General features: G+C 49.4%; 1 protein-coding gene across 1 annotated transcript; it reads right to left on the bottom strand.

The window, feature by feature from the left end:
- Positions 1–384: 384 nt before the first annotated feature.
- On the bottom strand, positions 385–10,193 carry PLA2G1B (phospholipase A2 group IB). Its single transcript, XM_063143801.1, has 4 exons — positions 9,900–10,193; positions 5,143–5,290; positions 3,314–3,441; positions 385–791 (listed from the first exon to the last, which is right to left on the bottom strand). Exons 1-4 carry the CDS (start codon positions 9,931–9,933, stop codon positions 670–672), a joined length of 432 nt encoding a protein of 143 aa, XP_062999871.1. The 5' UTR covers positions 9,934–10,193; the 3' UTR covers positions 385–669.
- Between the last annotated feature and the right edge of the window lie 5,065 nt (positions 10,194–15,258).

Below are 15,258 nucleotides of genomic sequence, written 5' to 3'. Positions count from 1 at the left end.
TGCTTGCTTCTCCCAGATTCCGAGAAAACAGGATGGAGTGCCTCTGAGCATGTTTGGCCCCTCAAAGTCACACCGTTGTATCTACTTACAATTTTAAAACCATGCAGAGGACGGGAGGAGGCACCACAAATGGACACAGCCCATTTATGTGGGTTGTTTCCTTTTATGTGGAATTGGCTTGACTGCACTCACAAAGGCCAGTAAGTCTGGCCTCCCACCCAAGGCATGCTTGGAGGTTTTTTATTATTATTAAATTCTTTTTAAAAAAATACTTAAAACTCCAAATGCTGTGCTTTTAGATATATTTTTTTTGGTACATTGTACAACCAGACCTATCAGCATGCCACATTTCAAGTTTCTAACTCATCTGGAAGTGGGTAAACATTTCTGGACATACATCCCACACATACTTTCAGCTTTATAGGTAGAGATTGTTTATTCACTAAAATAATGTCTAACCTGCCTTTGAGGGGGCATTGCCCTCCCAAGGCAGTTTGCAAGAAATGTCCATAAAAGCACAGAAAGAATTTCCTCAATCACCCCCTCCCTTAATTCAGTGAATAGCAATAACCACAGCAAGACACTGTTTGAGCCCAGCACATGACCCAGGAATAACCACCATGCTACGTGAGAGTGTGCAAAGGCCTTTGCACTGGGCCGACACAGGATTCACTGGCAGCATTTGCTGGTATTCAGGTTCTTGTACTCTTTGTTGTACGGAGCCCCAGCAAAGCAGATGGCAGCGCTGCGGTCACAGTTACAGACAAATGCCTGGCATTCGTCATTCTTTTCTGCAGAGAGAGAAAAAAGAGGAGAGTATATGAAAAGCCCTGAGGCCCAACAACTCTCTTTAAAAAAAAAATCAGGATTGCCCATACTTCCCCCAACAGCACTCTGAAGACACCATCCTGAAATATTTCGAGACTTTCAAAGCTTAGAGCAGTCTATGAAACATACATCTAGCATTCGGTCCTTTTCTCTCAAATTGCGATACTTAGTTTGTTTCTTTTTTTGTGTGGCGTAGCTAGCCATCTGAGAGACAAATTGTTGCTTTCCAGTGTTTTCTGTGTTGCCCTCCCATGGTTGTTTTTTTTCCCCACCCCTGATTTTTGACAATTCTTTCCATTATAAAACAACTGGGACACCATCCTATCCACTGTGGATAGGCCAAACTGCTACTGAAGTCATTTCAGGGCTCCTGTACTTTTAATTAGACATTTCCTGTTTGCAGCTCTGGATTGTTTTATTGTTTCCTGTTGAGTGTGGCAGCCAGATTAGTGATTTATGTTAACTGATTTGGCACAGAGCGGTAAGCAGCAGTTTCTGCAGCTGAAACTCTCCCCATGGCCTGAGTTCGATCCCACTGGAAGCTGGTTTCAGGCAGCCGGCTCGGGTCGACTCAGCCTTCCATCCTCCCGAGGTTGGTAAAATCAGTACCCAGTTAGCTGGGGGAAAGGTAATAAGGGCTGGGGAAGGCAACATCAAACCACCCTGCTGTAAGGCCTGCCAAGAAAACGTCAGCAAAAGCTGGTGTCCCTCCAAGAGTCAGTAATGACTCAGTGCTTGCACGAGAGGTTCCTTTCCTTTCCTTCCTTGATGGCTTTTTAGCAAATAAAGGCAGTTTATAAATGCTAATGATGATAAATAATAAATAACTAGCCTGTTTATTGGCTCTGGAAAAGCTTCTCTTAAAGCATAATCCTACATACATCTACTTTGAAGTCCCACTGAGTTCAAGGGAGCATACTTACTCTAAAGTAACAAGGTATAGAATTGCAGCAGTAATTGCTCCGATGTGGGGACAGGTTGGGTAGCTTTAATATCTGGATTCCTCTCATTTTCCCCTTTCATTTTTATAACTGTATAGTATTATTTTGTTATAAAAAATGAAAGGAAAAAGAATGGGAGCAAACTAGTAATTAATAGTATCTTCTATCCCCCCTTCCCCCATTTTCAAAGCAAGCCCAGAGAGGGACACATTTAACAAGCATATGGAAGGAGCGTTTACGTCAAACAAATTATTTGTCACTCATTCCCCAGGCATGATCCACAGGAAGTGAGACAAGAGGCAGGGGCACCTGCGAACAGGAAACATTTAATTAGCATTGGAAGGGTCCATTGCTGAAGGAGACATAGGAAACAGCCTGACCAGTGTTGGCTACTGTGACTCACAGCTCCTTTCCAGGGGCCTCAGGATGGATTACGCCCTTATTGAAGAGGTACCCTAATAGAAGGGGTTTTGCCCTGGGGAAGGGAGCGCTGCTGCAAACCGTAGCGCTCCGGCATATTACAGAAAAGGAAAGCCCTGGAGTGGAAGCGCGACTGCATGCCTCCTGTCCACCACCTTCCCACCGCTGCTGCTTGCCCATCTTCCTGGGTCCTTTCTCTGCCACCTGAGATCTTGTTTCTGCTTTGAGCAGTTTCAGTTTAAGTCTAGGACTTTGTTCCGCTTTCTCAAGCAATGCTTTCAGGAAATCAGGGGAGGAAGGCACGCAGGGGGGTGGGGGTTCGAGAATGACCACCCACCATGGCATCCTCTCCTTGCCAACGTTGCAAGGGGGCTGGAGGAGGGGGGGCATCTCTTGGACCCTGCCGTGCTTGGCTCCGCTGCCCCAGTGCTCGTGCTGCTGATGGTGGTGGGAGGCCCCCACCCCGTCAAAGCCAAAGGGAATCACCCTGCTGAGACAGGCCCCCGGTCCGCATGGCACGCTGCCCTCTGCTCAGATTGGGAGGCAGCTCTCTAAGCCCAGAGAGGGAGGGAGCCCTTTCCCGCCACGGCTGCAAGACGCCGCAAGAAGCTGAGTTGTCCTTGAAGACGGCATGTGGCCGTGGGTGGTGGATTGGGGACAGAAGGCCTGTGGGTGTGGCTGGATTGGGAGTGGGTGTGGCAGTCTCCCCCCTCCCGCCCCATTCACACACAGGTACATCCTCCTTACAAAAATGTGGCTCAGGCACCCACACAGGCAACACTGAAGGGCTCCGAGGGCTACACGTTACCCACGTGTGGTCCAACTGGACATGCCAGCTAGGATTGAATTCCAGACCTTATACATGCAGTGCATGTGCACGAGCAACGGAGTGAGAGGCCCTGCTGTGTGTGGTGTGGCATGCATTTACCCTGGGGCCGGCAAGCTTGGGGGTCGCCCAGGGCACTGAACTGAAGAGAGGCAGCAAGCAGAGCCGGGTGTGTGTGTGCCATCGTTTCACCTGCATAAACCCCTCTGCGCAGCCCTGCAGAGGTGACCAGGGCAGGGCCCCCAAAGGCCTGCCTCGCCCAGGGTGCTACGTATCCTAAGACCAGCCCTGCTTCTACCTTCGCAGGTGACCTCGGTGCCAGAGCAGTTGTAGTAGTAGGTCTTGGTGTAAGGGTTGTCCAGGATTAATTTACATTTTGGGTGCTTCTTGGCTGCACTGTAGCAGTTGTCGTGGGTCTCGCAGCACCTGCTCAAGAAGCAGAAACAACAAGTGTTCAGTACGATTCTCTGGGCTTAACATCAGACGAGCCCTGAGGAGGCTGGATCAGACCGAGGGTCCACCTAGTCCAGCACTCTGTTCACACAGGGGCCAGGCAGCCATCAGCCAGGGACCAACAAGCAGGACATGGTGCAACAGCACCCTCCCACCCATGTTCCCCAGCATCTGGTATATATAGGCTTACTGCCTCGGATGCTGGAGGTAGCACATAGCCATCAGGGCTAGTAGCCATTCATAGCCATAGAATCATAGAATAGCAGAGTTGGAAGGGGCCTCCAAGGCCATGGAGTCCAACCCCCTGCTCAGTGCAGGAATCCACCCTAAAGCATCCCTGGCAGATGCTTGTCCAGCTGCCTCTTGAAGGCCTCTGGTGTGGGAGAGCCCACCACCTTCTCCTCCAGGCTTGGAGCGAAGAAAGGCAAGGGCGGCCCGACCGAGACCTCTGATCCGGCACGCTCCCTCCTTCCCACACCAGCCAGCCAGGGACTGTCCATAAGCCCCAAGCCCACCCCAGGGGCCACCAACCTCCCTCCTTCGACCCAGCATCTGGCACCCACAACCAGCCCGGATGGCTGTGCGCTACCTCCAGTATTCAAGGCAGTAAGCCTGTGTACAGACTTGGGGGCTTCTGGGCAGTCCCTGGCTAGCTGGTGTGGGAAGGAGTGAGCCGGACCATCTGGCAACCAAAACCAGCCCTGATGGTTGTGTGCTACCTCCAGTGGCACACAACCTGTGTGCACCAGTTGCTGGGGAACATGGGTGGGAGGGTGCTGTTGTACCATGTTCTGCCTTGTTGGTCCCTGGCTGATGGCTGGTTGGCCACTTTGTGAACAGAGTGCTGGACAGATGGACCCTTGGTCTGATCCAGCAGGACACTCCTTATGTTCTTATGCCAGCCATGAACTTACAGAGAGCAAGGGCGGTGCAGTGGTTGGAGCATTGGACTAGGACTTGGGAGACCTGGGTTCGAGTCTCCACTCTGCTGTGAAGCTCACGAAGTAGCTTCAGACCTGGCACGAAGTCTCAGCCTAACCTACCTCACATGAAGATAAAATGGAGAGGAGGAGGCCTTGGGCTCCTTGGAAGAAAAGTGAGATATAAATATAAGACATGAAATAAATACAGTCAACTTCATTGAGTCACCTCAAGTTCTAGTCTGAAAAGGGGGGGGGGAATCTACCCATTTTCGTTGATGATGCTTTATCACACCCCTCCTCCAAGAAGCACCGGCCAGTGCATGTGACTCTTTCTGAAGGTTAGGCTGAGAGGTGGTGAACAGCCCAAGATCTTATATAGGGAAAGCATTTAGTACTGGAAGCAATTAAAAAAAAACAGGCTTAGAGCAAGTTTAAAAGAGGTTCAAATCAATTTGCTTTATTAGTACTTTTCTACACATGGTTAGAGAAGGCCATCTAACACTCTTTAACTGCAAACACCCACTAAAGCTGGGGTGTGTGAATGTGAGTCAGCAAAGGCATGAGATAGGGTTGCTTGCTTCTATCCTGGAGGAGAGCACAGGGCACTTGTTGCACAGACAAGTGGAAGAGAAGGAAGAAGGAAACAGGAACTGGGCGATGGACAAGACAAGTGGCTGTTGATGCAACATATTCTCTATCGCCCCCTGGTGTTTGGAAGACTGCGGAGTTGCTCCTGTTACCGAACCCTTACCTGTCCAGGTCATCCACTGGGGTCCCACTGCCCCCAAAGCCACAGTAACAGCCATAGTTGTTGTAATCCTTCAATGGGTCACTGCCTGGGATGGTGCATTTGATCATCTTCCGGAATTGCCAGAGGTTCCGGGACATGGCAGCATTAGCTGAGCCCAGAGAGAGAGAGAGAGAGAGAGAGAGAGAGAGAGTTAACTTCTGTGTCGAAGTTAACTCTCTGTAACTTACTGTCAGGCCAAAGGTATTGTTTACAGGACTGTTTAGCATAATTAGCTATGCCCCAGTGTTATGTTCTGATTGGTTAATGCTGCTGCTGGGCCCTGCCCCTTGAAAGCTTTAATACTGTACCATATTCCCTATGTCTTTTGTCTGATTGCTCCCTTTGAAGAGACCAGGCCTTGATTACTAATCAATAAAGCGCTTTTGAACCCTCTGTCGCTGGAATGGTGGAGTCGTGCTTAAGGGCTGTTTGGATCTCGTCCTTGGGTGAAAAGAACATTGATCTAACATTACTGTCTGAGCCTGAATGTGCCTCTGGCTTGGAAGGAGGTAACCATGGAACAACAGCGGGCAGAGTTGCAGCAGGCAGCCTCCTCCAAGAGCACAAAATTCTAGTGAGCCATTTCAGCAAGAGTGATGGAATGATGCAGCCATGCTCGGTGTTGAGACAGAACAGAGTCTCTCTCTCACTCACACACCTGCCCCCAGTGATTCATACAGAGGCTATAGCTAGGCGGGGCTTTATCCTGCGGCGGTCCCCGGGATCGTCCCTGTGCGTCCGTCCGCACAGGGGATCCCGGGATCAGGGAGGGATGATCCCTCCCTTGCCCCGGGATCTCACCCTTCCCTTTAGGCCTGGTTTTTCCATGGTCTCGGGCTGAGGAACGTGTGGTTTGTCCCCTCTCCTCGTGATTCATTGGGAGGAGCCGGGACCCGCGCATGGGGCGCAGCGCTCCTCAGGAGCACTGCGCCCATCAGGGGTGGGGTGGGGTGAGTGAGGAAAGTAATTATTTTTAAAAAAAATCACTTACCTTTTGCATTCGTGTGCTGCTGTCCCCTTAAGAAAAAAAGAAAATGGCAGGCGCAACACCTTTCCCTCTGAGGTCATCGTGTGCCATGTGTGTACTGACGGGGAGATCTTGCGATAAAAATATCGCAAGATCGTCACCCCTCCACCCTGCTAGGTCTAGCTAAGGCCAGAGATACAGTTGCCAGCTCTTAGAGCTTCTCTACATTAAGGAAAAATCCCGCTTCCTTACAAGACTTTCTTCTTTGGAGTCTTTCTGATTTACAATAGGCCCCTTTAGACAGCAAACACATGATTTGGAATTGAAAACTTCCCTCCTCAGCAATGTGTGTTCAATGAAACAGTGCCATCTAGTGGCTGAATTATAGCATAATGCCGGCATTTCATATTGCCAATATGGTGCCACTAACTGTTATTACTATTTTATCTCCAGTCTTTTGGAAAGCACCTATAAAGGAGGGAATGTGTGGGAGATATCCTAGAGGTTGACAACATTCTGTAAATGACCACAAACTTCCGTGAATGACCAGTCACAAGTGTGCAATAAATCATTTGTGTAAAAGTGCTCTTAGACTGATTTGTTCCAGTGCACTGAGATGCCCCCCGAGCACGCAAGTGTAACTAATACCAAAATAACTGGGCTAGGGTTGTGGCACCCAGCTGCATAAGCAACAAAGGAAGGCACCAAACTATAGAGTGAAAGAGAAGGAGATCTCGGAGGCGCGCAGAAGGGCATTCGGAGCCCAACACACTTTGACTCAAGGCAACTCAGATCCAGTTTTACAGAGAATCCAAACCTGTCATCCACATGCAACTTTGCAGCAGGATCCTGGATCATGCAGACACGTGCATGATCCAAACACAGGGAAATCAACACATCCTTTGCCGTGTTACTCAACAACCTGGGACAGACATTCAGATGGCCGGGGGGAATGCCCCAAGCCATCCCTGCTAAGGTCAACTCTCTCTCTCTCTCTCTCTCTCTCTCTCTCTCTCTCTCTCTCTCTCTCTCTCTCTCTCTCTCTCTCTTTCTGCTGAGCCCCAGATTAGAAATGTAAAAACACCAAATTAGAAATGTCTGAGTCATTTGTTTGTGTGAATGCACCTTCAATAAAATTCCCAGAACAGCTTTAAACCACGATAAAACAAAAGATACAAAAACGTACTTCATAAAGGTAAAATGACCAGGAGTAGTACAAAAACAACAAACAAAGCAGCCAAGATAGAACAGATCAAAGCAAGTTCTTGAGGCCTCTGAAAATAAAAATAACACCATCCTGACATTGAAATGACATCAGAGTAGGCGTCAGGTGTGCTTCCCACCACCAAGAAGGGCCTTTCCCTGTTGGACACTTGCCATATCTCAGGCAGGGAACCTGGGGAGAAGGGGCCCTGATCAGGGTCTTAGTGATCCCATACACTGGTCCTAATCCAGGAAGGTCTTTAAAAAGATCAAAATCAGCACTTTGAATTGAGCCAGAAAGTGGACCGGGAGCCTATGCAGCAGATGAAGCATCATCATCATCATCATCATCATCATTATTATTATTATTATTATTATTATTGTAGTATATTTTTAGGGTAGTATAGCTTAATAGTATACTATAAAGTATAGCTTCCAAATTAGAAGTATAGCTTCCAAATTACGTGAGGTACTGGTTCCTCTCTACGGAATAACAGGCTCAAGTTAAAGGAAGCCAGATTCCAGCTGGACATCAGGAAACATTTCCTGACTGTTAGAGCAGTATGACAATGGAATCAGTTACCTAGGGAGGCTGTGGGCTCTCCCACACTAGAGGCCTTCAAGAAGCAGCTGGACAACCACCTGTCAGGGATGCTTTAGGGTGGATTCCTGCATTGAGCAGGGGGTTGGACTCGATGGCCTTGTAGGCCCCTTCCAACTCTGCTATTCTATGATTAGCATTTATATACTACCCCATAGCTGAAACTCTCTGGGTAGTTTACAAAGATTAAAACATGGAACATTAAAAACAAATATACAAAATTAAAAAGCATAAAAACAGTTTGTATCTATCTATTCTGGGTCAATTAAAAACTCAATATATGTTGTTAAATGCCTGGAAGAAGGCATTGGCAAGCAACCCAGCAGCTGTTATGCTGCACGGCAGTTTCTGAACCATCTTCAAAAGCAATCCAGCAAATAATGCATTACTTGCCCATGGGCCCACTGGCCCATGTTGACTGGGAATGATGGGAGCTGCAGTCCCAAACAACTGGAGGGCATCATGTTGGGGAAGGCTGCAGGAGTCTAATCTGGAGGTTTCCAGAGCATGGGTAACTGAGGCTAGCGCTCTCTTCATGGGTAACTGAGGCTAGCGCTCTCTTTCTGGGCATGGCTGCTGCTGGGGCACCAGGCCAAGCTAGCAACATGGCCCTCTGTGCCACAAAGGCAGCCGGAACTTCCGGTGGCTCAAACCCCAACTCCAGTGGCCAGCCTATCCAGGACGGGCTTTCAACCACCTTCCAAAACATGCCCAGACTGGGATTTTGACAAATCATCAGCGAGAGCTCCACAGCGGGGGGTGGGGGAGCCACCAAAAGCGCCTCACTTCACCACCCACACCCACCCATTGCTTGACCAGACACACAGGTGGTATCCTAAGGGCTCCCTCTTCATTCACGGGTTGATTGTACTTCCAAGGTTTTCCCATTGTTTGAAATGCCAGACTAAAGCAGCAGCCTCACTGGTCCAGTTAGGTGGTTTTAGGCACTAGACTTCAGACACAATCCTAGGCATGTTTAGACAGAAAAAAGGCATAGGACTGCACCTTTAATGGTCTTATGGCCATGCATAGGACTGCACCTTTAATGGTCTTATGAGGTGTACATGTGTGGGCTATTTAGATCAGGGTTCCCAAAGCGGCACCTGCAGATAATTCCAATGGCACCCACGAATGGATCACCATTTTTTTTAAAGGAAAAAACCACCATTTAAAAAAATATACATTCATGGATTTGTATGAAATGCCTACAACATTCTAGCAATTATACATTAGCTTAACAAAAGTGGAACAAATATCCAAATTAGTATCCATGTGAAGGCGGCGTCTATATGCCACCTGTTCAAATACTGAAAACGTTGTAAGGTCCTCAACCCCTTTCATTAGAGGAGGTGAGTGTTTGTCCTTCCAGGGTTGTAATATCAGTCTTTTAGCTCCTAAAAGGGTGCAGAGAATCCATTTACACTGACCATTTGTTAATTTCCATGAAGCAGGTAAATCATTTAAAAGAGCATGTGCATCAGTGAATATTAAAGACTGTTCCAGAACAAAAAAAAATATCTGTGGAATAACCTTCTCCTAAAAAGAAGCAACTACTGGACATTGCCAAAACATATGTTTAAGAGAAGCATTGGCTGTATTGCACTACCAGCAATTTGCAAAATTAGACAACCCCTCCTAAAAGAGTAGTTGCAGTATCCAGCAGACATGATATACACGTTTTTGCTGAATGAGACCCATCCTAAGATCCATAGATGCAACAGGTAAAGAGGCCAAAGTGGCAACCCACTGCTTAGGCATTGGGGGGGGGTGTGCCCACTGCATGGTCTCAAGTTCCCAAATATGCCCACGGGACCCAGAAGGTTGGGGACTGCTGCTTCAGATGGTCATGTGTATGTTACAAGTCAGCTCTGCTGTGTTTGCCACCACCAGCACCCCACTCATTCCATCCACCCCAAAGTCGGTCAGGCCTGGATAACCGCAACTCACCAGAGGCCAGCAAGAGGAAGAAGAGAAGGTTCATTCCGTCAGCAAATCGAGTCCTCGAGGCCGTTGTCTGCTGTACACTTTTTCAGCCTCTTTATAGCCCAGCCTTTTCTTGGCACCAACAGCCGAGATAAGAGAGCCATGTTTACCTTTCTATAAGCATCCCTCTCTTGTCGGAGGTCAAAAGGGGGGCTGCACATCTCACAAGGCCATCTGAAAACCAGCCGCTTCTTTTCCGAGGACTTTCCAGGCAGAGGGGGTCTATTTTTCACTTCGATCTCATGGTACAAGACATTTAGCAGAATGCCTTCCTCCTCTCTCCCCACCCCCTGGGAGGGTTTTCATTTGAGTCAAGGCTCATCAGGTCGTAGCCCCCAGGACCTGTTGCTGCTGCTGCTGCTGTTGACGTTGTTAGCCTGGAAAGGATGATGGCGGGGGAGGAAGCGGGAGCCTTGCTACGCAGCTTGAATGAGGATGCCGGGCCAGAGGGCAATTAAGGGCCCAGGTGTCTTGCTTTAGAAAGGTAGGATCTGGTTCATTCTAGGTGTGTCAGACAATGGGCCTTTTCAGACAACACACTAAGCCATGGTTAGGCCACTAACCCTTCTGCAGCAAATGCTTAGTGAGGGTGTTTAAACCATGATTATGTAGCCACCATGGCTAGCAGTGGTTCACACAACACGCTAAGTCATGGTTCACTTGACATGCTAACCCATAATGTTTGGCTCAAAATGCTGAACCCCCGTGGCTTGTCATCTGAACAAGGTCTCTATCTCCAATCATTCACAGCCAACACAGCTACTAGGGGCTAATGGGAGGTGTAGTACAACCTACCTGGTGGACATCAGGTTGGGAAAGGTGGGGACAGAGGGCGATACCATTTCAAATGATACGAGCATTCTTTGTCCTTTGCTGCCCCAGTGCCTGGAGCCCTCCCAGAAAACACCCATACTGCCATCTCCCTTTTCTGCTTCAAAGTCCTCTTCAAACCCCACTTTTTTCCACACCCGTCCAAATGCCTTTCTGCAGCCTTTCCCAACCTGTCCCTCTCCAGGTGTGTTGGGCTGCAACTCCCATCACTGCTGGCTGGGAATGATGGGGCTTGCAGGCCAATACACCTGGAGGAGGGCAGGTGGGGAAAGGCCACCCTAAACCGAAGTCCACTTCTGCGAAAATTGCATCCATCCCTGGCCCCTCCTCCTCTCTCCTTCCTGTGTTGTCTCCCCTGTGTTGTTTTCTAAACTGCAGGCCCCTCGGGGCAGGACCCTCTCCTGACACATACGTCATCCATCCCGTGATGAACCCGTTCTAAATCTTGGCTCACAAAGCCGACCTCCAAGCGCCTGGGCCTTTGTGTGGGTCGCCGACGCAGCAAGGCCACTGCAGTTCATTGGGGCAGTATGATCTACAGCAGGCTTCCTCAACCTGGTGCCCTCCAAATATTTGAGAGCACGGCTCCCATCATGCTGGCTGGAGCTGGGATTTGAAGTCCAAACATCCAGAGGGCACCAGGTTTGGGAAGGCTGATAGCCGGCACAGAGAGATCGCTCCCAACTGGAGATGCCAGGGATAGAAGAGCTATCCGGAGATCCTCTTTTACATGTGCGGAGTATGTGCTCTTTCACTGAGCTATGGGGGGAGTTGGCCTTTCGTGCTCCCACCACTGGTGAACGTGGTCTTGGAAGTCATAGCTGCCCACTTGGCGAAACCGTTCCAGCCAATCCGCCAGGTCTCGGTGGCTCTATGAACGAGGCCTGCATCAACTGGCCTCAGCTGAATCTCTCGGCTGACTCCTGGCAGTGACCCAAAGACAGCTCCGTGGCATCAACAGCAGACCTTGCGGTGCTGAATTCTGCTGGCAGCATGGCAGCTTTTCCAAGAGAAAGCCATCCATACATCAGTGCTGTCAAGGAACAGGTGGCCCAGCACCCACAGTCTCCCTGGGCCAGGTGAGAAAAGAGCACTGTTTATGCCCAGGTTAAAAAAAAAAACCACCTCCGCTCCATCTCCTTTCTCCCAGGACGGGACTGCTGTGGGCTGCACGTGACAGACGCCACCCCCCACATGGGCACGGCTCAAGTTCCAGGAATGCTCTTGTTCCCCTGAACCAAGTGACGCATGCTTCCTTTGGAGTGGTCAGGAGGGCCGGCTCTGAGGACATTGGCTGCCACCCAGGGTTCAAAGATGTTGAATAGAAGGGCGAGCGTGACTCTGGCCACAATCCAAGCAGGTGCTAGTCATGTCCATCAACTTGCCAGAGACCCTGCTGACCTCACAAAGGGCAACAGCCAGATCAGGACATTCTATGGTACTCCAATTCCCATGGCCACGATCTGCGCAAGCCCCACTAAAAAGAATGGGATTTGCCTCTCCTAGCCATTTCACTTGTGCTGGAGAACTTACCACTGGATCCCTATAGCTCAGCCCTGCCCAACCTAGAGCCCTCTAGGTTGGCAGAAGGCTGACACACATAGATCTGCCCTGTGCCCCACTTGGGGGCCCTTTGTGGCACCCAAAATCATCCAGCTTGTGACTTAGACCCAAGCTACTACTGCATTTGTAGCAGAGGTGGACAACTCCTGGCCCTCCAGACATTGCCCACTCCTGATTTCTGGCATATTCTCTGAGCTGGTTCGGACAGCAGAAGGTGCCTGTGATAGGTTTCTTAACCCACACAGGAATTCCTATGTTTGAATGTACCTTCAAAATATACCCCAAATCAAAGGCATCTCTTTATCTCTGTCTTGGTGTGTGTTTGTAGCTCAGGCTTCTACAACCTGGTACCCTACAGCTCCCAGAATTCCTGCCCCTTAGCTGGGGCTGATGGGAGTTGAAGTCCAAAACATCTGGAGGGCATGAAGTTGTACAAGGCTCTCTTGGCTATGGATCTACTCCTTTGGAGCGCCTTCAACATGCAAACTCAAAACACATCTTTGAACGTCCACTGCAGACCACCACAAAGCAAAAGCCGTTTTCAAATAATTTATTAGGAATTTAAAACTGAAAATCTGGAAAAAGGGGTTACAGGTATGGAGAGAACAAACACCGACGTGTAATAAAACTGGCTTAATAAAATCCGCAGCTTTATTTTGTTTGTTTTTTTAAAAAAAGAAGTAGCACACACACACGACAGCCGCTCCCAAACTTTGGCTCCAACATCTCAGCTGCAGCCAAGAGAGCCAGAATGCAAACTCCAAAACTTGGAGGAGAGCACAGAAGCAGCTCAGCACATGTACCAAGGAGGAGGCATCACAGTGCCCACCCCCAGTCCTCCAGGCTGAAGACTAGAGAATAAAAATAAACCCAATTAAGTGGCGGCGGCTCTTTTATTCCTTTAAAAATAAAATAAACAGACATACAGACTCGTCTCAGTAACAAAAAATTATTGCTTTGTGTTTCCAGTACTAATTCGCGAAATGTCCTTTTCCCATTTCTTTCATCAGCTAGAGAACTCTCCCAATATTTTTGCGCTGCTTAAGGTGTGTGGGTGGGTGGGAGGGAGACTTCTGCTACTAGGGATGTGAGGACAAGACAGCTGCACCGCAGGGGGAGGAGGAAAGCGGAAGGAAGGTGCGTGGAAGGTGGCCTGATGGAGCCATCCTGGCTCATGACTCTGAATATGCAGGTTATGCAATTAGCAGAATCAGGTAACGAAGCTTTACCTGGATTGTACCACTTTAGAATGCAGCAGGGGACATCTGCAAGTCTGAAAGCTTGATTTATTTATTTTTTTAAAAAAGCTTTATGCACAGAAGACTAGAATGTGAGAAAGATGACCCCTGATGTATTCATTTTCTATTTGCTGGGAGAGCAAATGGCAGCCATTAGACATTCAAGCCCTCTCTCGCCTGTGTTGTCTAGGAAAAGCTGCACCACTTGATTAAGCTGACTGTATACACCAACTCTCATTTTTCTTTTCTGTCCCTCTATAATGTCTGGTCATAACGTTTCAGCAGGTTTTTGTCCCGCTTGTCCAGGGAGAACAGCGGGACAAAGAAATTGCAGTTCAATCACACCTCACTTCCGGCCCTCTTTAAAACAGCTCTGTTTGAAATTGTCTCTGTCTGGGATGCAGCTGCCCCCCCCCCCTTTGAATCTTGCTAGCAGGAGCTACGTTTGAGAAAAGAGGACGTGGTTTTTAAAAACTATTTAAAAAAGTAAGATGAAGCTGCAGTTTTCCCTGGGAAGAGATGCTACGCTGCATCTTAATCAAAGGCCAGTCATGCCCCCCTTACCCGAGGTCTTTGGTCCAAGTTTAAAGACTCAAACCTGCCCTGGAAGGTCAACGGCTCCACAAGGTTATTTGCTGCAATGGGGAACGCTCGCATAATGCAAACTCTTGCACTACGCAGGGGCAAACTTGGCTCCGCCACCAAGGCTTCCCTCAGCGAGACGGTGCAGCCCTTGGGGACTCCCTGAAGAGCAGACCTGTGAGGTGAGGGGGGCTGCTACGGTCGCCCTTTGCGCTTCTCCTGGTGAGCCTAACATAGCATCTGCCGAATGCAGCGAATGAAGCCATCTACCTGGCTGCCTATGTGGAAGAAATGCCATCGCATTTGGATTGGGACCAAGGAACCTCACCAAAAGGGGACATTGACAAAAACGTATACCAGCGTTCCCCAACCGGGTACCCTCCAGTTGTGTTGGACTACAACTCCCATCATACTCCTGCCGGCATGGCAGGTTGGGGAAGGCTGGCGTACACTTACTTACGATGCCCGTCTCTCAAGTTTTGACTCAGCTCTCCCTTCGCCAAGGGACTGAACTGGTGCCCAGTTTCAGCATTACGTGCTCCCAGTTTCCTGGGCCCAAATTACTTCACAAGATCAGACCGAGACATTTTGGTTTTCAAGAAAATAGGAAACGGCACCCTCTCCCTGCACGCTAATCATGGCGCAGCATGGTTCAATGGGAAGGTCTCCTGCACAAGCCTGATCGACATGACTGGGAAGTGCAAAAGAACACAACCACAGAGGGCCCAGCAGGCTGCGGAGGGCTGGCGCCTGGGGCCACACCGCCCACGGCCGTTCTCTCGGGTGGCTCCTGGTCGGTTCACGGGGGGGGGGCTTGCGCCCGAGGCCTTCCCACTGGACTTATGGAGCCCCACCTTGGTTGGAGGAGGGAGGGAGGCAGGGGGCCATGTTGAGTGCCCAACTCAAGCACCAAAATGTGCCCAGTTGAATAGGGGATATCAGGAGTGTTGAACCTCATTTCGGAGGTGCTCTCGGGGGCCACATTCCAGCAGTGGAGGGATTGGAAGGCAAAGGGGGGGCAGGGCCAAAGGCCGCAGGGCCAAACATACCAGCCTAGAATCATAGAATAGTAGAGTTGGAAGGGGCCTATAGGACCATCCTGTCCAACC

Source organism: Elgaria multicarinata, chromosome 18 (assembly GCF_023053635.1).
Source record: "Elgaria multicarinata webbii isolate HBS135686 ecotype San Diego chromosome 18, rElgMul1.1.pri, whole genome shotgun sequence".
In the NCBI taxonomy this organism is placed as follows: domain Eukaryota; kingdom Metazoa; phylum Chordata; class Lepidosauria; order Squamata; family Anguidae; genus Elgaria; species Elgaria multicarinata.
This window is presented reverse-complemented; position numbering and strand designations above follow the sequence as displayed.

Coding starts and splice junctions, on each gene's coding strand:
- PLA2G1B (XM_063143801.1), bottom strand. CDS start 9,933: ATGAACCTTCTCTTCTTCCTCTTGCTGGCCTCTG. Junction 3,442..5,142: donor CCAGTGGATGACCTGGACAG/GTAAGGGTTCGG, acceptor CTTCTTGAGCAG/GTGCTGCGAGACCCACGACA. Junction 792..3,313: donor CACCGAGGTCACCTGCGAAG/GTAGAAGCAGGG, acceptor CTCTCTCTGCAG/AAAAGAATGACGAATGCCAG.